Raw genomic sequence first — 26,838 nt, 5'->3', positions numbered from 1 at the left:
GAGCCGAGCGGAGCTGCGCCCCGGCCCGAGTGCCACATCACTCGCCCGGCCGCCCTACCCGCCGCCCACCATGCGGCCCCCGCCGCCGCTGCTCCTCACCATGCTGGTCCTCACCGCCGCCCGGCCCGGGTGCGAGCCCGCCTGGGGCCCCGAGGGTAAGGCGGGACCTCCCGGCCCCCGGGGGTGGAACTCAGCGCCCCCGGAACCGCCAACTTTACCCCGCGTGACCCGGGGCTCCAGAGAACGTCCCCCAAGTGGGCACCCTGTGAACCCTGGATCTGGGGGTCTGCACAGGAAGGGGTGCCTGGTTCGCTGAGCGCATCCAAGCTGGGATCCCGGGGTGGAGCGCACACGCAGGTTGGGGGTCAACGGAGATGCCCAGCTCTCGGCACCCAGGGCTCCAGCAGGGGCTTCTTCTCGGGTCTGGGCACCGCGGGCGGAGGGGGGTGGAGGGGGTGTCCTGCAGGTGGGGTCCGAGGGAGCAGGTGCCGGGACTTTGCAAGAAGGGAGGGCATCCGAGGTCCCCAGTCCTTCCAGGAAGGGGGCAGTCTCTGGACCCCTCCCTCCCAACTCCGTGATGTGGACAGTGGCGTCTCCAGAAGCTGGTGCAGAGGGCCAGGGAGGGGGTGCGGTCCCTGATGGGGAAAGGGGGTGCTCCTGGAGGATTCTGGGGGCAGGGGGACGGTGGGACTCAGGGAGCGTCCAGGGGCTGCCCCCCTGGGAGGGTGATGGGAGGCACCTGGGAATGGGGGTGGGGGGCGGGGACAGGGGGCCAGCTGGGGCCTGGGCTGTGGTCCTCACCACACTGCCTTCTGGGTGGGCCTCAGTTTCCCTTCACATTGAAAGGTGAGGGTGCGTCTGGTCCACCGCCCTCAGGGTCCTTAGTGGCAGACACCTGTGACCCAGATGGCCGGGGGGGGGGTTCCCTCCCACACTGGGGTCTGGGCGTGTCGGATTCTGAGTCTCTCAAGCGCCGGAGGTTTGTGGACACCTGAGAATTTGCTGGCACCAGTCAAGTGGGTTGTGCCAGGAGCAGAGTCCCTGCAATGTGCCAAGCCCCTCTCTCCCTTTCCTTCTTTCTCAGCTCAAGTTGAATTTTCTCTCCACCTCTGTCCCACCTTCACCTCTTCCCTCCCCGCTTTCTACAGAAAGGCCCCAGGCCGGGCCGTGTGTCTGGGTGTGTCTGAGTGTGTGCCCGCACTTGTGTGCACACACGGGATGCAGAAGGTCATGCAGAGGGTGTCATGGATGGAGCCTCCCCCGAGACCCCAGGAAGTGTCCACTATTATAGGCTTGTCAGGGAGCACAGACCCCCTCCTCCAGGAAGCTCTCCCTGACCTGCCCTTTTCCCAGGGAGAAGTGCAGACCCTCCTCTGGACCCAGGCTGCCCCTTCTTCACCTGGAGGCTCGGGCAGGTTGGGTCTCTGTCTTCCCCTCCATGGCGGCATCAGTGCCTTTTTCTAGAATAATCCCTTTTTCCAGTGGGATCTCCTGACAGTTGAGCATGTGTGGTCCATGGAAGCCCAGCGCCTTTTCCAGACCGCAGAGTGACGAGGGCAGGGCCGGGCAGCTTTACTCCAGGCTGCTATGTCCAGGACTGTCCTTGTCCTTCCTGTCTTACTATCCATGGGCTCAGAGCAGGCAGGCCTAGACCCTCCCCCCTGCCTGTCCCTTGCCTTCCTCCAAGTCTTTATCAGGAGCCTGGAATTTGAGGCAGTTTCCATGCTTTGAGGGGCCACGCAGGTCTGGGTTCAAATCCTGAATTCTCTGGACCGCTGTGTGTCCTTGGGTCGATGGGCCGACCTCTCTGACCTCATTCTCTTCTTGTTGCCCATCTAAGACACCCCGACCCCCGGCAATCTTGCTCCCTTGGTTGAAGACACGCTGACACCTTGTGGTCAAGAGGTGTAACGGTCACGTGTGGACTGCTCAAAAGCAGCCTTTGGACAAGCGCTGTCCAACACGCTGATGCCAACCCCAAAAACATCGCCTAACGTTTCCCAAAAGCTACTCGAAAGAGATAATGAGAAACAGGTGAAATTAAATTTAAGAACGAATTTTATTTAACCTGATATATACACAATATTGGGGCTGCCCAGGTGGTGCTAGTGGTAAAGAAGCTGCCTGCCAAGGCAGGAGATGCAAGAGACCTGGGTTCCATCCCTGGGTCCAGAAGGTCCCCTGGAGGAGGGCACGGCAACCCACTCCAGTATTCTCGCCTGGAGAATCCCATGCACAGAGGAGCCTGGGGGCTGCAGTCCGTGGGGCCCTAGAGAGTCAGACACGACTGAAGTGACTTAGCACGCATGTGCAGTATCGTTCCGGTGCTTTGTCATCAATATAAAAATCACGAATGAACTATTTTGCATTCCTTTTTTAGTGCCAGGTCTGCAGCTTGGTATTTTACACCTGAAACACACGTCCGTTTCAAGTCACGGCATTTCAGGTGCTCAATGCCCACGCGAGGCTGGTGGCTACCATCCTGGATGGGGTGTCCTCTCGACCCCACCCCGGCCCGAGCTCCCCCAAGGCCCCCAGTGGGGCTTGCTTGTTGTTTTGAGTCCCCCAAAGATATGTTGAAGTCCTAGGCGCCCTCCCCCATGCCTCTGACTGTGACTTGACTGGGACCCGGGGCCTTTGCGGGTTTGGCTGCATTAGGAGGAAGGCGCAGGCTGGGCTCTGAACCCCGTGACTGCTGTCCTTGGAAGAAGGTAGGAATTTGGGCACAGCACACCGGAAGGAACACGGGTGATGGAGGCAGGGATTGGGGTGATGTGGCCTCAGTTGAGGGTTGCTGGGGGCCCAGGAGGACTCTTCCCCGATCCTGCGGAGGGGCGTGGCCTGCCAGCAGCTTGATTTCGGGCGTCTGGCCTTCAGAACCGGGAGAGGATCAAGGCCTGTTCCACCAACCTGTGGGTCTTTGTTACGGCCGTCCCGGGAGGTAAGCCCGCCGTCTCTCTCTTGCTCCTGGTAGCCACGCTGGAGGCGTCAGTGACCTTGTCAGTACATGCTGCCCCCCTGTCCATCCCACTGGGCACTGCAATCTTGTGGGTGGGTCACAAGGGGCCGTGCCCCCCTCCTTCCTGGGCCACCCCGAGCCACTGTGTGCTGGGCCCTCAGTAGACCCTCACTAGACCCTCACTAGACCCTGCCGTCAGCACCCCCTCGTGGGACCCTCCAGCAAAATGGTGCCAAGTCGCCCAGTCGTGTCCGTCTCTTTGTGACCCCATGGACTGTAGCCCTCCAGACTCCTCTGTCCATGGGATTCTCCAGGCAAGAATCCTGGAGTGGGTTGCCATTTCCTCCTCTTGGGGATCTGCCCAACCCAGGGACAGAACCGGCGTCTCTGGCATCTCCTGCACTGGCGGGCGGATTCTTTACCACTAGCGCCACCTGTGAGCAACAGTGGGTACTCCTGTTATCACCCCCATTTTACAGATGGGGAGACTGAGGCCCAGAGAGGCGCTTAATTCCCGAGCTTCAGCTTTCTCATCTGTGACTTGGGGAGGCTTGAAGCCACGTGCAACCAGGAGGGATCCGCTTGTCAAATCCACTCACGTCCAGGCAGCTGAGTGGGCCTGATGTTTTGAGGGAGCTGGCGTGTGGGTAACTGCTGTGTTCCGGCCTCCTCCGTCCGCATTTTCCTGCGGCCAGCAGACGCCCCCGGGCCAGTGGGAGTTCTGCTCGCCAAGTCTGAGTGCGTCTTCAGGTTTGCCCCGCTTGGCTCTGGCCTGGCACGCGGCGGGCGCAGACTTGGCATCCGGATACAGGTGTGAGGAGGGGTGGGGCCTTGGCGGGAGCCGTTGATCTGGGGAGGCCTGGGGCTCCTGTCGCACGGGTCGGTGAGTGTGAATTCTGTGTGTGAGCGCTGGGCATGAATGCTCCCAGGGGGGTCCAGCTCCGACTGGATCCATTCGTATGTTCCCCGAACGCAGATGGGCAGATAGCACAGTGTCCAAGCAGAGACCAGGGCGGTTTCCTGTCCTTCCTTTATTTCCATGTTTTGGTTTGTATTCATGCCTCCTCGGGCTGCAGAGGGCAGTGGACGCAACCTGGGAACAGCTTAGACTGGAAAGGCTTGGAGTCGGGTGATGGGAGTCGGGCACGTGCTTGGAAGTTGCCAGGCCAGCAGGGGACTCAGGGCGCCTGGGGATCTCACCCACCGCCAGCCCCGTCCCAGCGCGCGTAGCAGGGGCACCCAGGGCGGGGTGGCGGGCAGCTGCAGCCCTCTCTGTCATGTTGAGGGGCAGCCCTGTTGCCTGGATGCTTCAGGAAAATTGCCCGAGTGGTTCCAGCCGGCTGGGACACCTGGAGTCCTTGGTGACAGGGCGCCTTGAACATCTCCTTCCCTCGACGGCTTAGGGAGTTGGTCCGCAGGGGGTCAGGGGCTGTGGCTGCCCCATCCTCGGTGGGGGAACCGTGGTCTGTGTCGGGGGTACTATGTGTAGAGGCGGCTGCTCCGCTAACCTAACAGGACCCCCCACCTCTATCCCCCCGCTGGGGGCTCACGTGTGCTCAGGCAGGCTTCCGTGACCCGGGGTTGTGAAGTGAGTCCCTACAAGCAGCCTCCATCCTTGTTGGACCGTGGTCCAGGCCTGGGTTCCAGATGAAGACTGGGGTTGGGACACTTCCCCTCTGGTCCCAGCTCCTTCCCCGCTCTGCACCCCCACCTCCCTCTGCACCCACTTCTGATTTCTTGTTTCCCGCACTTCCACCCCCCACCTGCCCATCCACCGCACCAGCTGAGCCACAGATCTGATTTCTGTCTCTCTTGGCCCTCCCAAAGCCCTCGGGTCCTGCCTCTGATGGGAGGCGGGGGGCACCTGGCCAGCGGCGTTGGTTGATTGGTTTCAGTGGGCTTCCCAGGGTCTCACTGTTGGTTCACGTGTGCGGGGCTTGGGCAGGACCCTGGAGCTCACAGTTCCAAGGACAGTTTGTGGGTACGTCCTTGTCTCAGGAAACGGGCCGGCCCACTGCAGGCTATCCCGGAGGGGAGAGGGCCACAGCCCGTGTGAGTCTTGGGGGGACGAGGAATCCCGAGGGGTCAGAGTCGGGGGTGGGGGGCCTGGTACAGGCTCTGAGGGCTGCTTGGTAAAACGTGGGAATCTGGGGAGAACTGGTTCAGCTGCAGGAAGCTGGAATCGGCCCCAGTGGATATATTCACACCGCGACAATTGGCCAGCAGTCCAAGTCAGGGCTCTGCCTTCTGTTAGGGAAGCCGAGTGACCTGAGACTCAGTCTTTCCACCCGTGGGATGGGGGGGACGGCCACGTGGACATCAGAGGGCGGCTGTGGCAGGGAGGGTGGGGGGGGCTGGGGGACTGGCTCTGTGAGGAGCAGCGGGATTTGGGGACGATTGACAGTGTCGCCCTTTCTCTCCACAGGTGGATGCCCCGGGTCGGCAGCTGCGGACAGCGGTACGTACCTGGACCGCCCGATTTTGTTTTGTGGGAGTGAATGCAGGCCCTCCACGCTGTCGAAGCCTTTTGGGGGGCAGAACCTGGGGTTCTGCAGTGGGTGATGAGTAAGAGGTCCCGTCGATCAAACGCAGACCCAATGAAAAGAGCAAGAAATCAGGCAAAACGAGAGAGGGAGGCCCTTCCCTCTGTGCAGTTGGGCTCCCACCCCTGGCTCTGCCCTGGGCTCCGGGGGGGGGGTCTCTTCCATCCCTCCCTCTTCATGCCCCCACCCCAGGTGGGCTCGAGGAGGTCTGGGGTCCGACCTGACGTGCGCGTGTGCTGCGCTGGCTGGCTCTGCACCCTGTGTGTTCTCGGCACCTGCTGAGTCCACGGCTGGGACAAGCCCCTCCCCGCCTGGCCCTGAGTTCCTCGTCCCTAAAGTGAAGAAGGGAGCACGGATCTCCTGGGATATGGATCTGGTGTATCGGAGGTGCTCAGGGCAGGCATATCTTCAAGGCTCCTCCTGCCAGATTTGGGTGTTGGGGTATTCTGAGCAGGACTGGATTTTTTTGTTTAAGTGAAAGTGAAAGTGCCTCAGTCGTGTCCGACTCTCTGCTATTCCAGGGACTGTATAGTCTGTGGAATTCTCAGGCCAGAATACTGGAGTGGGTAGCCGTTCCCTTCTCCAGGGGATCGTCCCAGCCCAGGGATCAAACCCAGGTCTCCAGCATTGCAGGCAGATTCTTTACAAGCTGAGCCACCAGGGAAGCTGGTAAAGAATTATTTTTTTCTTTTTAAGTAGGACAATATTTTTGCTGAACAGAACTCAACCATGTGCCTTAATGAGGCAACCCCTTGGCCGGGCTGGCTTTCCTGGGCCCAGTCCATGGACGTGGAAGCTGAGACCCAGAGCGGCCTGCCGGGCCCTCTCACGGGTCGGCCTGGGGGCCGTCTCTGGTCCTCCCAAAGGCCGTGGCTCCCTCCACTGTGGGCCTTGTCCTGGCTTCTCCGTGCCGCCCATCCCTGCAGGTTCCGGTCCTGAGTGGGGTCGGCTTGGGCAGAGTGGCGCTTACTAGGCAGGCGTCTGAGCACATCCTGGGGGGGAGGTCATCGTGGGAGGGAGCGCCCCGATGACCCCGCCGTCCCCCCTCCCACCAGCCACGTGCGTGGACCTGCAGCTCCAGAGCTGCAGCGACGTTGCCTACAACCGGACGGCCTTCCCCACGCTGCTGCAGCACCGGTCCCGGGCGGCCGTGGAGTCCAGCCCCGAGTACGTCCTGCTGAGCGTGCTGCATCACCTCCTGGAGGGCCAGTGCAACCCCGACCTGCGCCTGCTGGGCTGCGCCGTGCTGGCCCCGCGCTGCGAGGGCGGCCGCGTGCGGAGGCCCTGCCGCCACGTCTGCGGGGCGCTGCGCGAGGCCTGCCAGCCCGCCTTCGACGCCATCGACATGGCCTGGCCCTACTTCCTTGACTGCGGCCGCTACTTCTCGGGCCCGGAGGAAGACTGCTATGACCCCCTGGAGAAGCTGCGAGGTGGGCTCCGGGGGGGCCCCGCGGTGGTGAGCGGCTGGGTGGCCGGGCGGGCCCACAGGACACGCGTCGGGAGGGCAGTGCCTCGGCCAAGGCGGAGGCCCTGGGCGCAGGAGCCCGGCTGGGAGGGCAGAGATGTGAGGGGCCTGAGTCCTGGGTGGCACTCTCCCGCCCATCAGAGAACCGTGGGGTACTGGTGTGGGGGAGCCTGTCCCACTTGAGGCCTGCCTGGCAAAGCCTGTGATCGCCTGTGGCCGCTCCTGAAAGATCACACGTGGGATGTTGGCTGGAGCAGCAGCCAGACGTCTCAGAGCGGGGTCCGGGGAACCCTGTGGGCTCAGGGAAGCCGCCCGGAGGGGCTGCAGAAATGGGCTTTGGTTTCTCAGACAAGTGAGTGGAGATGTGGAATGGGCAGCCTGGGGTGGTAGTGAGCCCCCCGTCTCCGGGGGTGTGCAAGGGGCTCCTGGGGGACACGTGGCTGCAATGTGGGGGGATGGGTGACGAGTGCCTCTGCAGGCCTCCCTGCCCGCTGGCTGGGCTTCCTGAGTGAGTGAGACGGGATGGCTGTAGTAACAGTGGGAGCCTCGGTGGCCCGCGAGGAGAGCCCTCTGTGCTGGCCCGGACCGCAGCCCCCGGGTCGCACGCAGCTCCTGAGAGCTGGGAACGTGGCTCAGGTGACTGGGGATTTAAGTTTGATTTTCCTTGATTGTAATGAATTTGAGCTTAAGTGCAAATAGCCACCCGTGGCCAGTGTGTGACACCAGGCGGTGTGGGACAGTGGCTTCCGGCGTCTCACGTAGTGACGTCACAAAGCTCCCAGGGAAGTCCACGTGATCTGGGGTCAAGTGTCACACACGCATTGTCTCGTTAAGACCCCACAGTGTCCCTGAATACGGGTGCCGCCGTTTCACAGATGACCAAGTGGAGGCTCTGGGAAGGCCACCAGCAGCAGGGTGGGGGCTGGTGTGAGCCAGGCTGGCCACTGACGGATGGATGGGTTGATCAGTCCACGCACCTGATGGTTCTCAGGTGCCCGCTGTGTCCACGGCTCCCAGCTGGCAACCAAGGTGGTGGGGGGTGGCTCTCAGGGGCGCCTCGGGCTGGCCCCCAGCGAGCCCTGGCTTCCCGCTCGGCCACTCACTGGCTGTGCAGAGCTCGGGGCTGATCCTGGAGCTGAATCTGGGAGGGAGATGGGAGTGCCATCTACCTGCAACTTCTTTGTAACTCAGTGGTCCATGGGCCGCACTTTACAGGCAGACAGGGACTGTCCGCCCGGGAAGAGGCAGGAAGTGTGGCCGGGTGGGGCCTGAGAGGCAGAGGAAAGGAGCCTGACATCGCTGTGGGGCCAGGCCCGCCTGCCCGCCCCGGGGAAGCCCGCAGAGTGGGCTGGAGGGAGTTTATTTTGGGCCAGTCTGCCACCAAATTGCTGGTTCCGTCTGCTTTCTTCTCCCTCAGAAACCATTTTGAGCAGAAACGAAACCACAGGGCAAGTGAGACGCTTGGGAAAACTGTCCACTGTTAGTGCCCCTGCCCTCCAAGACCAGCCCGCTGGGACCTGCATCTTCCCGTGCAGATACCCCACGGGAGGGGGCGGCAGGGAGCCCCTGGGCTGGTCTTGGGGTTCTCCTGTGAGCGGGAGGGGTCCCACCAGCTGGTCTGGGGATGGCTGTGATAGACAGCCTACCTACGCCTGGAAGCCCAGACTGTCTCCTGAGCAAGCTTTGCAAATTTGGGGGATAAAGCACACCTTTGCTACCCCTCTCCCTCCCCGCTCCCTACCCCATCACCGCCTGACGCTGACACCCAGGGACACAGAATCACCCGAAGTCAGAAGGCAGCCAAACCGCGGTTTTCCTTGAGGACCCTGTCCCTATGCCTCTGCCTCGTATTCTGCTGCTCTGTATGTTACAAAATTTCCAGACTAACCACATACGCCTGCTCTTCACCCATGCTAGGAGCTGCGTGACTGTGTACGCCTGCTGGGGGCTGTGACTCGCTGCCCACGTCAGGCTTCACAAAGGGAACTTTAATTACAAACGCAGACACATCATGTCTGGGGAGCCATCCAAGGGGCCTGTGGGGGTCCCGACACCCCAGGCTCCCCGGGGCGGGGCCGGGGGTGGGGGTGAGGGCCGCGGCAGCCCCGAGCTGACCCCTGGTGCCCGTGCCCACCTCCCCCTCCGCCCCCAGGAGGCCTGGACATCGAGGAGGCACTGCCTTCGAGCTACCCGCACACCTTCATTCAGTTCACTCACCACTCCTACGCCCAGATGGTGCGCGTGCTGAAGCGGACGGCGGCCCGCTGCGCCCACATCTCCAAGACCTACAGCATCGGGCGCAGCTTCGACGGCCGGGACCTGCTGGTCATCGAGTTCTCGAGCCGGCCTGGCCAGCACGAGCTGAGTAAGCCGCTGCCGCTGTTGGTGGGGGTGGGGCAGGGTGAGTGGTCTGGGCTGGGAGAAGGCACCGGCCCGCTTGGCCTTGGGGCACACGAGCCGGTTCCCGGTCCTAATCAAAGCCCCCCATGTTTGGGGGACGGGGTGGGTGGGGATTTGGGGCTTGCTGGGGGCACTGGGGTGCTGGCCACATCCCACCAGGCGTGTGTGCCCACTGCCACAGCCACGCTGGGCGTTGGGGAGGAGGCGGCCAGGAGGGTCATGGCCCTGTGGGTGTGGGCTGCAGGCATCGCGGGGCTTGAGGTGAGGGGTGTACGGTGACCGCAGGCCCGTCGGGCCTTGTTCGTCTCTAGTGAAAAACTTAACTGTGCGTTTTGTTGTTTCTGCAACCTTGCCCTGGTGCACCTGGACTCCAGGCAGGTATGTGGGCGCTGGGTCCTGGTCCCTGACAGCTCCTCCTTTGAGTGGCTTGGTCCGAATTCACAGAGCATCTTCCCATTTATTTAAAACCCAAGTCCATTTCAGCTCGTAGGAGGCTAGGTCCAGTTTGGAGCTGGGGAGCCACGTGGGAAGGGCTGGATCTTACTGTCCCTGGAGCCGCGCTCTTGCAGGCCTCAGGGTGGTCAGACCCTGCCCCAGTCCTGGTTCACCTGCCGTGACTGGGAAGGCCCTTCCGGCCTGCAGCGCAGATGCTGGAATAAATGACGGTGAAGCAACTTCAGGGGCAGGTCAAGGAAAAGGCGCTGGGCTCCGGGGTGGGGCGTGGGGGTCCGGCCCCAGAAACCCCGATGTTCTGGCAAAGACTCGGCGCCCTGGCTGGTCGGCCTGTTTCCTGGGAGGCAAAGATGAGCACCCTGGCTCTGGGGCACCAACAGCAGCTGGGCACAGGGTCCCAGGCCTTCTCCCCGGCCCCTCAGCTCGCCTGTGCCCAAGACCCTGCGGGTCGGACAGGATCAGTCCGATCTGGCCGTGGTCAGTACCAAGTACTGAAACATGGCCCTCGTCTTGGCAAAGCGGCTCCGGCCCCCTTTGCTGGTCTGACTGCGCTCAGCCCAGTTTGCATCTGGGTGGCTTCTGCAGCATGGACTTCGTGTGCCCAGAGCCCCATCTCCCATTGGGGGTCAGAGGCCATTGAGCCTCACCCCTGCCTCCAAGGCCCACCCTGCCCGGCTCCCCCTCCAGCTCTGGGCTGAAGGTGGGACTCGCTCTTGAGTGGGCACAGCTGTGGAACACGGGGGTGGGAGGTGTCCTTTGTGAGGGGCCAAGGGCGGTGACTGGTGTGACGGCCTCTGGGGCATCTGTGTGCTGGGGTTGTGGGAGGGACGGGGCTGCACTCAGCCTGGGAGGGAGAGGCCATTTTCCATGTGTTCTGTGCGGGGCTCAGAAAGGAGAGGCGACTCATCCAGGGTCCACGTTAGCAAGACCCTGGGCTCCATCCACCCGTCCACGTATCCACCCATTCTTCCACCCATGTATCCTTCCACCCACCTTCATTCCTTCTTTCTTTCCCTCCTTTCTTCCATCCTTCTCTCTTCCTTCATTCTTTTCTTCCTTCCACCCAGTGATCCTTCCACCCACCCATCTTCGAGCCATCCTCATCCATCCATCCATTCTTCCATTCACCCTTCCATCCAGCCATCCTTCCATCTGTCTTCCTTCCTTCCATCTACCCACCTACCCATCCCTCCATCTATCCATCCCTTCACTCGAGGGCCACCTATCTTCCCGTCTAAGCACCAGTGTCCACTCTCCTCTATTGCACAAGTGCAAGGAGTGGCCGTGAATGAAATTCACACAGGCTGATGATAATCTATATGATTACTAATCAATTATCGTTGATCCATCACACTAGTATTTAAGGTTCTACATCACTGTTGAGCTCAACGAAAGTGGTGGCCTTGATGAGACCTCATTAATCACAGAGACACTTGGGCCAGAACAAGCATGAAACGGTTCCATAACAACAGGCTGCCCTTGCCATGTGGGCCCTCAAGTTTCCAGGGATCCCGGAGACGACCCCCAGGTCACTGTACCCCCTTCCACCCACAGTGGAGCCGGAGGTGAAGCTCATCGGCAACATCCACGGCAACGAGGTGGCAGGCCGCGAGATGCTCATCTACCTAGCCCAGTACCTCTGCTCCGAGTACCTGCTGGGCAACCCCCGAATCCAGCGCCTGCTCAACACGACCCGCATCCACCTGCTACCCTCCATGAACCCCGACGGCTACGAGGTGGCGGCCGCAGAGGTGAGTGCCCCCAAGCCAGCTCCACGGCTGCTGCCTTCCACACGCCCCGTCCGTTCACCCACTCGCAGTTGTGGAGGCTCTGTGTACCTGCTGTGCTGGGTAATGGGGACTCAGCGGGCATTCATACAGACAAAGTCCTGCTTGGCGTGGGGACCGATGATGGTTATTCTGCGGTGGCTTAAAAGGCGACCTGCCCTGTAGAAACAGGATGAAACAGGGGTGGGCGGGAGGAGCCAGGGCGTGCGCTAGCCAGAGCGGAGGGCCTCTTGGAGGAGGTGACCCTGAGCAGGGCCTGCAGGGCGTGGGCAGTGAGCTGTGCATCTTTGATGTGGGGCACCCCAGGCGGGGCACAGCCAGCCGGCGCGGGGCCTGAGGTTGGAAGGCCAGCCTGGAGGCCAGGGAGTTGGCTGATGAGCTCCAGAGTTCATCTCATGAAACCAGAGAGAACCCTGCCCGCCGTGACTCTCAGCCCAGCCTCGTGCCTCCGTGGGCATGCTGACCCCTGGCTGGGGGCCGTCCTGTGGTTCAGGGTGCCGGCTACAACGGGTGGACCAGCGGCAGGCAGAACGCACAGAACCTGGACCTGAACCGAAACTTCCCTGACCTGACGTCCGAGTACTACCGCCTGGCCTCGGTCCGTGGCGCGCGCAGTGACCACATCGCCATCCCCCAGCACTACTGGTGGGGTAAGGTAGGAGCCCGCTGCCGCCCTTGAGGGCCTCTGGTTATTCCAGGGACCCTCGGGGGGTCCTGCCCCTACTGAAAGCACCCAGAACCTGGCAGGTGCCTGGTGACGGTGCGTGGGAGGGCTGCCTGGAGGAGGTGGCATCCTCAGGAGGTGGGGGAGGAGAGTTCCAGGCCCAGGATGGGCACTTGGGGAACACCCCGTGGGGTGGGGCCCGGGCGGAATCCTAAAGCTCGGGTGTGGGGCTGAGTGATTGGCAGGGATGTGCCTGGCCCCTACGACTGTCTCCTTCCCGCCCCCCCGGGCAGGTGGCCCCTGAGACAAAGGCAATAATGAAGTGGATGCGGACCATCCCCTTTGTGCTCTCAGCCAGCCTCCACGGGGGTGACCTGGTGGTGTCCTATCCCTTCGACTTCTCCAAGCATCCCCAGGAGGAGAAGATGTTTTCTCCCACGCCCGACGAGAAGGTGAGAGGCTGGGCGGGTGTGCGGTGGGTGGTGCCCTCGGGGGGCCTGAAGTCCTTCGGGTCCTGAGGCGAGTGAAGCCTTCCAGCCTTCTGAACCATTCGGAGCCTTCCAGACCCAGCTCCAAGCCCCCTCCTCCAGGAAGTCTTCCAGCCAGCTCCCTCCCTCCCTCCTCTGGCCGCCCCACCTTCCATCAGTGTCTCCTCTGGGAGCTCCTGGGGTGGGGACCCTGGCTGAGTGCCCTCCCCACACAGGCAACCCCATGTGTTACGTCCCAGGGGAGGGCGCGGCCCCGGGCGGTGCCGGCAGAGGGCAGTACTGTGCTGTGCATGGCGCCCGGCCGGCTCCTAGCGCCTCCCCACTGTTGTGGGCAGGGCGGTTTGCTAAGGGTCAGGCACTTCCCTGATGGCTCAGCTGGTAAAGAATCTGCCCGCAGTGCGTGCGGGAGACCTGGATTCCATCCCTGGGTTGGGAAGATCTCCTGGAGAAGGGAAAGGTTACCCACTCCTCCAGTCTTCTTGGGTTTCCCTGGTGGCTCAGCTGGTAAAGAATCTGCTCGCAATGTGGGAGACCTGGGTTCGGTTCCTGGGTTGGGAAGATCCCCTGAAAAAGGGAACGGCTCCACACTCCAGCATTCTGGCCTGGAGAATCCTATGGACAGTCCACGGGGTTGCAGACAGTCAGACATGACTGAGCGACTTCTTTCACTTCTCAGGCAACCTGGGAAGCAGTGGGGTCCAACTAGGAGTTCTGGTCACCTGGGCCCGGAGGAGGCCCGTTTCCCCCACTGGTCAGAGCAGCAGGGGATGAGACCTGGGATGCTGGCTGGACCCCTCTCTGGTCACATTCTTCCCTTCTCCGGGGGCACCCCCTGCCCTGATGGACACCAGAGCTGGCCTTCTGGAAGGGCATGGGAGCTGAGGAGCCCGAGGCCAGGGAGGGGGAGCGAGCTTTGCTGCGTTACCCCCTGGAGCTGAGTTGCGCAAACTGCCCTGATGACCCCCAGCCCCCAGGGCCGTTTGTGCCCGGCTAGGAGCAGGAGTTTCCCACCCTTGCAGGAGGACGGAGCTTGCAGGTCTTCCCCTGACCAGCGCGGGGAGGCTCCAGAAGGTCTGAGCCAGGTCACTAAGGCTTGGCCACTAAGCGGGCCCGCTGCAGGTCCAGACTCAGGGCCGAGGGACAGGCCTGGCCGCTGACACCTTCTCAGACCTTCCCCACGGTACTGGGGGCAGGGCGGGGAGCGTGGGGCGGGTCCTGGATGGACAAGTGCCCGGGTCGGCCCCCATCTTATTCTGCTCCCGTGGTCCCTCAGGGGTCCCCCCTGCCTCACCCAGCCCCCTGAGGGTGCGGCAGTTCTCCCCCAACCCACCGCCGTGAAGAGGACGGGGCCCTGAGCTGCAGGCCCTCGCCTGGGGGGAGATGGAGCCAGACTCGGGCAAGGACGAGGAGGTGTGGCCTTGGCCAGGACAGGGGGCTGCCCGGGAGGCCGGGGACAAGCGAGGATAGGGTGTATGTGTGTGTGTGGGGGGGGCGGGGGGCCCACAGCCTGAGGGTGGACTTTGAGAAGGGCGTCCTCCAGGGCCAGCCACCCCTGTGGAGCTGAAGAATCAGGTGGGGACACCCCCAGGCTCCCAGGAGTGCGGCTCAGAGCTGTGGGCAGTGGGAGCTGGGGGGCCAAGCGGGCACAGGCTGAGCCCGCCTCCTGCAGCACCGGAGGAGTTCTGGGGGGAGTTCTGCTCACCTGGGGGGCTGCACTGTCTGTGTGTCACCTGTGTGTCCCCAGTGACTGTCCCTGCCCGCATCCGTTTTGACACCCCCCGCCTCTCTGTCATTCATCACATGCCCAGTCACTCAGCCACTCACCCAGTCCCTCACCCAGTCACCCACTCACTCACCCACTCACTCAGCCACTCACCCAGTCACCCACTCACTCACCCATTCACTCAGCCACTCACTCAGCCACTCACCCAGTCACCCACTCACTCACCCATTCACTCAGCCACTCACTCAGCCACTCACCCAGTCACCCACTCACTCACCCATTCACTCAGCCTCTCACCCAGTCACCCACTCACTCACCCATTCACTCAGCCACTCACCCAGTCACCCACTCACTCACCCATTCACTCAGCCACTCACTCAGCCACTCACCCAGTCACCCACTCACTCACCCATTCACTCAACCACTCACCCAGTCACCCACTCACTCACCCATTCACTCAGCCACTCACCCAGTCACCCAGCCACTCACCCAGTCACCCACTCACTCACCCACTCACTCACCCATTCACTCAGCCACTCACCCAGTCACCCACTCACTCACCCATTCACTCAGCCACTCACTCAGCCACTCACCCACTCACCCACTCACTCACCCATTCACTCAGCCTCTCACCCAGTCACCCACTCACTCACCCATTCACTCAGCCACTTACCCAGTCACCCACTCACTCACCCATTCACTCAGCCACTCACTCAGCCACTCACCCACTCACCCACTCACTCACACATTCACTCAGCCTCTCACCCAGTCACCCACTCACCCACTCACTCAGCCACTCCCCCATTCACTCAGCCACTCACCCAGTCACCCACTCACTCACCCATTCACTCAGCCACTCACCCAGTCCCTCACCCAGTCACCCACTCACTCACCCATTCACTCAGCCACTCACTCACTCACCCATTCACTCAGCCACTCACTCAGCCACTCACCTAGTCACCCACTCACTCACCCACTCACTCACCCATTCACTCAGCCACTCACTCAGCCACTCACCCAGTCACCCACTCACTCACCCATTCACTCAGCCACTCACTCAGCCACTCACCCAGTCACCCACTCACTCACCCATTCACTCAGCCACTCACTCAGCCACTCACCCAGTCACCCACTCACTCACCCATTCACTCAGCCACTCACTCAGCCACTCACCCAGTCACCCACTCACTCACCCACTCACTCACCCATTCACTCAGCCTCTCACTCAGCCACTCACCCAGTCACCCACTCACTCACCCATTCACTCAGCCTCTCACCCAGTCACCCAGCCACTCACCCAGTCACCCACTCACTCACCCACTCACTCACCCATTCACTCAGCCACTCACCCAGTCACCCAGCCACTCACCCAGTCACCCACTCACTCACCCACTCACTCACCCATTCACTCAGCCACTCACCCAGTCACCCACTCACTCACCCATTCACTCAACCTCTCACCCACTCACCCACTCACTCACCCATTCACTCAGCCCTCACCCAGTCACCCACTCACTCACCCATTCACTCAGCCACTCACTCAGCCACTCACCCAGTCACCCACTCACTCACCCATTCACTCAGCCACTCACCCAGTCACCCACTGACTCACCCATTCACTCAGCCACTCACTCAGCCACTCACCCACTCACCCACTCACTCACCCATTCACTCAGCCTCTCACCCAGTCACCCACTCACCCACTCACTCAGCCACTCCCCCATTCACTCAGCCACTCACCCAGTCACCCACTCACTCACCCATTCACTCAGCCACTCACCCAGTCCCTCACCCAGTCACCCACTCACTCACCCATTCACTCAGCCACTCACTCACTCACCCATTCACTCAGCCACTCACTCAGCCACTCACCTAGTCACCCACTCACTCACCCACTCACTCACCCATTCACTCAACCACTCACTCAGCCACTCACCCAGTCACCCACTCACTCACCCATTCACTCAGCCACTCACTCAGCCACTCACCCAGTCACCCACTCACTCACCCATTCACTCAGCCACTCACTCAGCCACTCACCCAGTCACCCACTCACTCACCCATTCACTCAGCCACTCACTCAGCCACTCACCCAGTCACCCACTCACTCACCCACTCACTCACCCATTCACTCAGCCTCTCACTCAGCCACTCACCCAGTCACCCACTCACTCACCCATTCACTCAGCCTCTCACCCAGTCACCCAGCCACTCACCCAGTCACCCACTCACTCACCCACTCACTCACCCATTCACTCAGCCACTCACCCAGTCACCCACTCACTCACCCATTCACTCAACCTCTCACCCACTCACCCACTCACTCACCCATTCACTCAGCCCTCACCCAGTCACCCACTTACTCACTCATTCACTCAGCCACTCACTCATTCACTCAGCCACTCACCCAGTCACCCACTCACTCACCCATTCACTCAGCCACTCACCCAGTCACCCACTCACTCACCCATTCACTCAGCCACTCACCCAGTCACCCAGCCACTCACCCAGTCACCCACTCACTCACCCACTCACTCACCCATTCACTCAGCCACTCACCCAGTCACCCACTCACTCACCCACTCACTCACCCATTCACTCAGCCTCTCACCCAGTCACCCACTCACTCACCCATTCACTCAGCCACTCACCCAGTCACCCACTCACTCACCCACTCACTCACCCATTCACTCAGCCTCTCACCCAGTCACCCACTCACTCACCCATTCACTCAGCCACTCACCCAGTCACCCACTCACTCACCCACTCACTCACCCATTCACTCAGCCTCTCACCCAGTCACCCACTCACTCACCCATTCACTCAGCCACTCACCCAGTCACCCACTCACTCACCCACTCACTCACCCATTCACTCAGCCTCTCACCCAGTCACCCACTCACTCACCCACTCACTCACCCATTCACTCAGCCACTCACCCAGTCACCCACTCACTCACCCACTCACTCACCCATTCACTCAGCCACTCACCCAGTCACGCACTCACTCACCCCCTCACTCACCCATTCACTCAGCCCTCACCCAGTCACCCACTTACTCACTCATTCACTCAGCCACTCACTCATTCACCACTCATTCACTCATTCATCACTCAGTCATGCATGTCCTCATTCCATCACTCATTCGCTCACTCACTAATTCATTCACTCACTCATTCATTAACTCACCCACTCACTCATCACCTCCCCATTCACTCATCACATACCCATTCACCCACTCACTCACCCATTCACTCACCCACTCACCCAGTCATCCACTCACTCACTCATTCATTAATTCACCCACCCACTCATTCATTCACCCACACAGTCACTCATTCACCACTCATTTACTCAGTTTACCCACTCATTCACTCATTCATCACTCAGTCATTCATGTCCTCATTCCTCACTCATTCACTCACTCACTAATTCATTCACTCATTCATTAATTCACCCACTCAGTCACTTATTCACCCATCCACTCATTCACTTCCTCCCTCCCTCACTGATTCCCTCAATTAGTCATTCATTCACTCAGTTACTCACTCATTCATTTATTCACTCACTCATCACATACCCATTCATGCACTAATTCAATTACTAATTCACTCACTCACTTATTCATTCATTCACTCACCCATCCATCACTCATTCATTTCCTCACTCATTCATCGCTCATTCACTCATTAATTCACCCGCTCACCCATTTATTCACTCATCCACTCATTCATTTATTCCCTCCCTCCCTCACTCATTCCCTTACTCAGTCACCCACTCACTCACTCACTCACTCACTCACTCACTCACTCATACACTCACTCACTCACTCACTCACTCACTCATACACTCACTCACTCACTCACTCACTCCTACAACCAGCACACGCCTAGTACCTGGAGCGGTGCCGGCTTCTATGCTTGGAGCTCTGCAAGTACTCCTGGAGTGGCTGGCTGTCTCCCCTGTGCCAGGCCTGCACCCCCTGTGGCTGTGGCATCAGAGGGCAGGGTCAGCATCTGGGTGAGGCCGTGTCCTCCAGGCAGCAGGAGCCCCTGGGCACCAGGCTCAGGGTCTCTGGCTCTCAGGGGCAGACGCGTGAAGATGCCTCTAGGGGCGAAATCCACCTCAACGAGTCCCCACAGAGTCAGAACACCAAGCGCCTTCCCCACCAGCCATCAATCACCGATCGATCAGCCTTCAGACCTGCAGCCAGCGGTGGTCTCTGTGGAAACCAGGGTCCCAGGAGAGGCTTGGGGAGTGGGGGAGCAGGAGGAGGGCCTGAGCAGGATGTCCAAGTCACACCCCCAAGCTTCCCTGGTCCCCAGTGGATGCGGGCTGGTGCCTCAGGGCAGCATTCAAGGCTCCTAGGCCAGCCAGGGCTGCCTACCTTGCCCCTCTGTCCCCCTACACACTTGCCCCTTCTGCCAAAAGCCTGCTCCCAGCCCTGCTCAAGCTCTGTCCTGCTGTCCAGGCCCTCCCTGGCCCAGCCCACCCTGCAGTGGGAAGGAGCTAGTTTATCCAGGTCCCTGGCTGGCTGGCCCTTCTTTCTGACCCTGGCCCATGTTCCTGGGCTCCAGCCAGTCCATGTCTGCCCCTCCTAGCAGCCCACTGCATCCCATCTTGTTTCTTTGGGAGTGATCATGATCTCTGTGTCTTCCCCACCCACCCACACCTGGCACCTGGGCAGAGCTCCTGCCCCCAGGGCAGGCCTGATCCCAGCCAGCCTGGGGCTCGAGCACCCTGGGGTGGTGGGGACTTTCTCTGCTCTCCTGAGGGGCTGACTGACAGGTGACCGGAGGCTCCAGGGCAGGATGGAGAGAGACCCGGAGGGAGGATCTGGAGGGCAGACCTTGGAGAGGGGCAACCCCACCAGCCAAGGTCCGACTCTTCAGATGGGTGGTGGGTACCAGAGAGGTGGGTACCAGGCGGAGTTCCAGAAACAACCCCAAAAGCACCTGGGTGCCTGCCTGAAACGGCTGATGCTGACCACAGGTGGCAGCGGCTGCTGGCGGGATGGCAGTCCTCGCTTGCTGACCTTGGTGACTGCAAGATGCCCACAGGCTTGTATTTGGGGGACTTGGGTTGTGTCTGTGGGACCAAGTTGAAACTGCAGCCTTACCCCGAGAAACTGGATGCATCCTTCTCCAAACCGCAGGCCCTGGGTCTGAGTCGCCAGGAGAGACCTCACTCTGGCCTGGAGCAGCTGCTCATTGCTGACCCCACCTGCCCACCTCCCCTTTTCTTAAAGAAGGGTCCTCATGAAAGGACACACCTCTCCTGGGGTCCGGGGGCCCTTAACAGGCCCAGGGCAGGCTCACTGCTTATCCATCTGGACCTTGCTTGGAGCCTCCACCCTGGGTCAGACCTGTCTCTGGTACTGGGACATACAGGTGGCTGAGTCCAGTCTAGGAGGAGGACCTGGGGCCTGCGGGGGTGAGGGGTGTCATGAGGGGAACTCTGGGCTGGGGGAGGCCAGTGGGGGAGGGGCTCTGCATCCCCCCAGGAATCCGGGCCACCCTCCAGGCCCTGCCCCCAGGCTCCCTCCCGCTCAGGGGGTGGCAGACCCTGAGCTGCGTCCTGTGTGGGACCACCAGACGCAGTGGAAACTGGGGACAGGTTATGGCAGCAGGCGGGTGGGCTCCTGCAGCGGCTGGTGTCCCCTGGGGAGATGAAGTGGTGAATACCATAGACGTTCACGTGGGCAATGAAGGCGGTAAAAATGAGACCATCCCAGCCCCCCACTTCCCCACCTGCTTACCTCCAAGGCCTGCCCTCTGCACAACGGCAGGAAATGCTTCATAAATTGCAAAACCAACCTCCAGAATCCTGCCAGCGTCCCTGCAGGGCGACCCCTTCTCGAGGGGAAGCCCACGCTCCCTAGCCTGGTGTGCAGGGCTCCGTGACATGTCGGTGTACCCACCTCCGGGCCTTTGCACATGCTGGGCCCGCGGCAAGGACACCGCCCCCCCCCCCCACCTGAGCTGCAAGTGTTCCCTGCGGCGGTCCCGCCCACAGGAGGTACCTTCCGCCTCACCCTCCGCCCCCAGCTCAGAGGGCATCCCGCAGGGCGCCCACCTCAGCCCTCGCGGGGACCTCTCCATCTCCCTTCCAGATGTTCAAGTTGCTGGCCCGAGCCTATGCCGACGTGCACCCTATGATGATGGACAGGTCAGAGAACAGGTGTGGGGGCAACTTCCTGAAGAGGGGCAGCATCATCAATGGGGCGGACTGGTACAGCTTCACCGGAGGTGCGCGGGGCTGACGGTGCGCGGGGTAGACGGTGCGCGGGGTAGACGGGGGCGGGGCCTGGGTAGGGGCGGGACCTGGGGCTGGGCTGGGCGTGGGTGTGGCCTGGATGGGGCGGGGCCTAGACGGGGCGGGGCCTCGTGTGGAGGCGGGGCCTGGGCGGGCCGGAGCCCATGGGAGCCGAGAGGGGAGGCGCGGGGCCCAGGGCGGGGCCCGGGGCGGGGCGGAGCGCAGCTGGCCTGGGGAAGGGCTAGACTGGGGGGTCAGGGCTGGACTGGGGCTGGAGAGGGGGAAAGTTCCTGTGTCCTGGAAGGGCCAGACTTCCTGTTGCCTTTTCTGCGGTTTACTTAATGGTCAATTACCATCTCATGATACCACCCGTGACCAGTTCGCCTTTTGCGGGTTTTGTAGGATTGCTTGATGGAGTACAGGATTGTCCGTGAAGCTGGAGTTTTAGAGAAGTGAGGAAGGGCATTTAGTACTATATAAATACTAAGGTCCAACCGTGTGGGATGTTCTTACAGTGAAACTGTATTCGTTGTTTCTCTGAAATGTGGGAGCAGGTGACTCCCTGCGTCATGGGGTCCCTGAGGGCTGAGCCCACAGGCCTCCATGTGCTGCTGGCCACCCCTCCACGCTGGCATGACGCTGAGTATTCATGTCCCTTGACAATAAGGGAAATTGGGCTCAGACAAGACTCAGCACGTGGCAGAGCTGGGACTCAGCCTGCCTGTCCCCCGACTTCTCCTGGGGGCTGGACAGGGCGGCACCTCAGCTCCTGTTCCAAAGCCATGTTCACCCAGCGCCCCTGCTGCCCGTGGTGGCACATGTGGTCCTTCCCCAGAGGGGGCAGTGCGGCTTCTCTCTCTCCAGGACCCAGACACATGGGTCCCCTGATCCTCGGGGGGAGGGCTTCAAGTCTCAATCATGACCTCTCAGTGGGGTCTGTAAAGGGCCCACTGCGGGGCTGAGCCTGGGAGAGGCAAGTCGGGCTCCCCACCCACAGGGCATGAACTCAGGAGGGTTAGGAGCCAGTGGCCAGGGACAAAGGGGCCATCTGTAGCGGGTGGGGTGTGGCTTCACTGAGGACTTGAACAGTAACTCATGAAGGGTGGCTGCTGGCTGCCAGGGCTTGGAGGAGGCCCTGAAGCTCTGAAGGTCCAGGCCCCAGAGCTGCCTGGAAGCTTCTGCTGTACAAGACCTCCCATGCAGTTGGGGTAGAGGGTAGACTCGGGGTTGGTGGGGGGAGACGGTGGTCAGACCAACCTACTCCAAAGCCTCTGCAGCCTCCCAGGTCGGCCATCAGCCTCCCTGGGCTGGGCTCCCCCAGAGATGGAGGTCATAGAACCTTCCTCCCTGGACTGTTCTTGGGACTGTCCAGGTAAATGGACGCTGTTATCAGTTATCAGGCTGGGGCAAGGGCCGCAGCTTGGACCCCAGGGTCATGTGTGACCCCTAGCGTGAGCCCAGCTTCTCTGCTGGAGGTGGGCGAGTTCCTTACCCTGCGATGGGCCATACAGATGGTAGGGGAGTCCGTGGATGGGGGCGTCAGACCACTTGTTCCCCAGCCCAGTCCCCCCTTCCCTGGGACCTTGGGTGGGAGCTGTCTGCCTCCGTCTGTCTGGCTGGGAGGCCGGGATAGGACCGGCCCCTCCCAGCTGCCCAGCCCGGGGCCCCACTCACTCAGCTGCCCCCACCCCGCTGTGCTGCAGGCATGTCCGACTTCAACTACCTGCATAGCAACTGCTTTGAGATCACGGTGGAGCTGGGCTGCGTGAAGTTCCCCCCGGAGGAGGCCCTCTACACGATCTGGCAGCACAACAAGGAGCCGCTGCTGAACTTCATGGAGATGGTGAGCTCTGGGCGCTGTGCCCCGACCCCACCTGGGGCCTGGTGTGGGGAGGGGGGCCCAGACCTGGGCCCTGCAGCGAGCGACCCCCTGGACTGGGACACCGGACGGTGGGGCTCGGCGTCCACGCGGTCACATGGTTATACTGTACTTGCTTTTTCGTTAACCGTCTGTGTTCATGAGCGAAGGCTCACTGGACCGCTCTCCTCCCCTAGGCCCAGCCTCGGCGTGGCTGGGGATGCCGGGGGGGCATACATCAGGGTGTCCGGTGCAGCAGGGGTCTCTGTGAGGGGAGTGCAGGGGCCCCTGACCCAGCCTTGGAGGCCACAGCTCTCCTTGGAGGAAGGAGGCACCCAGGAGAAGTAGGGGAGGTCATGCCACGGGACAGGGACCCTCTTGGCAGAGGGGGTGGCATGGGTTATAATTCAGTGGGGGTGTTTAGACCATCGAGGGTCCCATGGCCAGAGTGAGGGGCGCAGCCCTGGGAATGGGTGAGCCCTGGCTGGGAGCAGGCCTGTAGGGGACAGCTGGCAGCAGCGTGCGGGGTCGTGAGGCAGGGCCTGGGTGCATCTGCCCCTCAGGCTCGGAGGGGAGGACACGGGCTCCTGGGGTGGGAGTGGGGCAATGGGATTGAGGGGTGACCCCCTCATCATGGGCTGAGAGCCTCCAGAAATAAGCGTGCCTTGAGTGAGGGGGCCTCAGAGAGTATGTCTAAAGTCACCCCTCACCAGACCCAGAGAACCGAGACTCCCGGTGGTCCAGTGACCGTGTGGGGACCCAGTGAGTGCCGAGGTCCCGCCACCCCTCCCAGCCCTGCCCCGGCCCTCAGGCTCCGCAGCATGGACCCTCCCCCCTGCCGGGGATGCTGTTCTGATCTGAGTAGGGTAACACTCGTGCCCGGGACACGGGAACTCAAAATGGAGAGTGATAACGGTTTTGTGAGAAGCCTCTGCTTTTTGCTTCTTCCCGAGCATCTTTAAGAATCATAAAAATAGCGTGTTGCTGCCACGTCCCAGTGAGGAGCAGGCCCGAAGAGAGGAGCAGGATTGCCCGAGGGAGACAGCGAGGGGCTGAGTGCGCAGCACTTTACAATCAGGGCCCCTACCCCCAGCCCCAGCCACGCGGCGTCGAATCCTGCCACCAGCCTGGCTGGGAGATGGGGCCCAACGTTCAGTTGGAGGCACGATGGTGCTGGGGAAGGATCGTGCCGGTCGGGGGTCCCTGGGCTCCCATCCAGGACCACGGGGGCTCTGATATAGCCAGAGGAGGAGACAGAGAGAGAGGGTCAGAGAGTGACTGTGCGGTCCGATGTCATCGGCCACTGGAACTCAGATCTGCCTGCCCCAAGCCCCAGTTCCGTTGTCGAGGTCCCTCCGTTCTAGAAAGATCAGGAACTTCCTCCCAGCGGGTAGTGAGCCGAGCCTCTGGGCCTGCAGCTGCGGCAATAGGGAGGGAGCAAGGCCCTGGATGACAACTGGACATTGTCACCGTGGGGTCCTCCTTGGCGGCTGTGCCAGCGACCTTGCTGCTCGGGGCCGGTCAGCATCAATAATGGCTCCCAGCCAGGCCTCCTCGCGTGCCCCGCTTTACAGCCGTCTGGTGGAAATGACTTTTAAGGAGCCTTAAATGGGGCTGGGATCACTCTGCGGATATTGCATGTGAAGGCTCCGGGCATAAAGATTTAATAGCAAGCGCGATACTGCGGACGGCCGGGCAGCATGTGGCCGAGCCTGGCTGCCCCTCAGGATGGTCCCCAGGACAGCTGCCCGGGTCTTCTGATAAGAATCTGTCTGTCACGTCCACTGAGGCCTTTCCCCAAGTGATCCTGACCAGGCCTGGGGGGTGGCGTCCACCTCCCTCTGGTTGAGGTGGCGGGGGGGGCATCTCTTCTCCTCTGCCTGAGAGCTCGGCGTGCCTGCTTCTGCGGGACGGTGACCATCCGCCTGAGAGCAGGGACAGACCAAGAGCTCCCTGGAGGTCCTTCTGTGTGTCTGGCCTCTGCTCTCGGGTTAGGGGGCAAGAGAAAAGGCAGACGGTGACATCACAGTGAGATCAGAGCTGGGAGTAAGGAAACCAGGACTGTGGGTTCCCCAAGGAGGCCCCTGATGTGAGCGATCATCGGGGAGGGCTTCCTGGAGGAAGAGGAGTGTGAGCTGTGTCTGGAAAGGGGAGAGGAATAGGTCAGGCGTTGTGAGCAGAGGAAGGGCTGGGATGGAGGCTGGTATCCCTGGGCGGCCCTGGAGGAGGGAGGGGCAGCCTTCAGGGACAGAACAGCTCCCCAAGCTGAGTTGCCCTTCCCACCCAGGAGTCCTGGCCTCCTCTGACGTGAGGAGGGTCGACCTCTGGTTGTTTCCAGCTGATAGAGCCAGGGTGCTCAGCTTGTTCGTTGCACATCGTTTTAGGAGAACTGTGCAGAGGCTCTGGGAGGTGCTTTCTTTGCCAAGTGTGGCTTCTTGGCCCGATGGTGACGTGGGCATGAGCTGCGGGGCGTCTGCTTGGACACCGCCCGCGCTTAGGACCAGCCCCCCGAGAGGGTGGGGCTGCCCTGCCTGCAGCTCGCGCTAATTCTTACTGTACTAATTCTCACTGCCCGAGGCGGGCACAGCAACCCTCTGATACAGACGGGGAGCAGGGCCGAGACACCCAGGTAGCTTGCCCGAGGTCAGAGAGCCGGTTGGTGCCTGGCTGGGACCGACACCAGGGTCCCAACCTTCGGGCCCGTGTCCTCCCGCTGCCTTCGGGACCCTGGCCACACCGGCCCTTGTTACCCAGGCAGGAGGCTCAGATGTGTTCACAGGTGGGCACGAGGGGTCTGCCGCTCAGGGCTCAGGCGATGTTGTCAGCCAGACCCCTCCGAGCTGGCACCGTGGGCCGTTGGCACACGCAGAATGGGGTTGATTGTCACTGGGGGAGGACCCCGGCGGTGGACTCCTCACTGCTTACCCTCACTTCACAGACGAGGGTTTCCCTGGAGACAGGCTGGGCGGGCTGCCGGGCCCTTAGGTGGGTGCGAACCGTATCCCCAGCCTGTCCTTGGTCCGCTCAGGTACACCGGGGCATCAAAGGCATGGTGATGGACAAATTTGGCAAGCCGGTCAAGAACGCCCGGATCTTAGTCAAGGGCATCCGCCATGACATCACCACTGGTGAGCATTTCCTGGGGGCTCCCGCGGGGCTCTGAGTGTGGGCCCCTGCTCCATCCGTCCACTGCTGGCCTGGGGGGAGGGCGGGGCTGGGGGGCCCTGGGGGTCTGTGTCCACCTCGAGCTGTGTCTCCTGCAGCATTGAGCCCAGCAGGTAGGGATACACGCAGGTCCTGACTGCTAATGACCGTCGATGTGGACTCTGCGTTCCTCAAGAAGCAACCGCTGGGCAGACGCCGCCATTGTGGAGGGAGCCTGTTAGTTCATATCCCAGAGCTTCTATCCCACTGATAAGCTGTGTGTCCTCGTGGGCTCTGGGTGCCCTCAGGGATTTCACAGCTGGTTTGAAAAATACCCTGTAATGTGTGCTCCTGGAGGAAACAGTCCAGAAAAAGGAGGGCTTGTTAATTGTGTGTGTCCGGGGGGGCGGTGTGTGGAGTGGGATGGACTGTGAAGGCTTCAGAGAGGAGGTGTGCCTAGGCAGGGCTTTGAGGGATGAATAGGAGTTTGACAGAGGGAGGTGGTAGGAAGGACATTCCAGGCCCACGCAGAGGCGAGTGCACCCTTGGAGTCTGCTGCCCTCCAGGCGGATTCCCCCTGGCCCCCAGTGCCCCCCGTCTCAAGGCTGTGTGAGCCCAGGTCCGAGAGCCGCTCTTCTTCCATGTGTCTGCAGCCCCAGATGGTGACTACTGGAGACTGCTGCCCCCCGGGGCCCACATCGTCATCGCTCAAGCCCCCGGCTACTCCAAGGTCATCAAGAAAGTCATCATCCCCTCCCGGATGAAGAGGGCTGGCCGAGTGGACTTCATTCTCCAGCCACTGAGGACTGGACCCCAGAAGTTCCTTCCTGGGTCCCGGAGGGGTTGGCCCGGAGAGGAGCCCCAGGAGCCCGACCAGGATCCCCTGGGGGCCCGGAGACAGCCCACGACAGGCGGCAGCAAGCCCTGGTGGTGGTCCTACTTCACGTCGCTGGGCCAGCACCAGCCTCGCTGGCTGCTCAAGTACTAGGCTTCCCGGCCCTGCCGGACATGCGGGCCACGTCGTCTCCTGCTCTTGATCCGTCTTCCAGAGGCGTCCCATGAAGCCGCCTCCATCTCATTAAAGTGTTTCTCTTCCCCTC

The 26,838-nt window shown here is 61.5% G+C and overlaps 1 protein-coding gene across 1 annotated transcript; it reads left to right on the top strand.

The window, feature by feature from the left end:
* CPZ (carboxypeptidase Z) lies at window positions 1–26,838 on the top strand. The gene is made up of 11 exons (XM_043906072.1): window positions 1–155; window positions 5,385–5,417; window positions 6,558–6,932; window positions 9,120–9,332; window positions 11,375–11,571; window positions 12,101–12,262; window positions 12,565–12,723; window positions 20,594–20,729; window positions 22,440–22,579; window positions 25,623–25,722; window positions 26,392–26,838. The coding sequence occupies exons 1-11, from the start codon at window positions 71–73 to the stop codon at window positions 26,724–26,726; spliced, it is 1,935 nt and encodes a 644-aa protein (XP_043762007.1). The 5' UTR covers window positions 1–70; the 3' UTR covers window positions 26,727–26,838.

This window comes from Cervus elaphus, chromosome 6 (assembly GCF_910594005.1).
Source record: "Cervus elaphus chromosome 6, mCerEla1.1, whole genome shotgun sequence".
Taxonomy (NCBI): domain Eukaryota; kingdom Metazoa; phylum Chordata; class Mammalia; order Artiodactyla; family Cervidae; genus Cervus; species Cervus elaphus.
This window is presented reverse-complemented; position numbering and strand designations above follow the sequence as displayed.

What these genes read in the sequence shown, in the direction of transcription:
- CPZ (XM_043906072.1), top strand. Translation starts at nt 71, where the DNA reads ATGCGGCCCCCGCCGCCGCTGCTCCTCACCATGCTGGTCCTCACCGCC. An exon ending in CCCCCTGGAGAAGCTGCGAG is followed by an intron (nt 6,933 to 9,119) that starts GTGGGCTCCGGG and finishes CTCCGCCCCCAG; the next exon opens with GAGGCCTGGACATCGAGGAG. An exon ending in TGCTGAACTTCATGGAGATG is followed by an intron (nt 22,580 to 25,622) that starts GTGAGCTCTGGG and finishes TGGTCCGCTCAG; the next exon opens with GTACACCGGGGCATCAAAGG.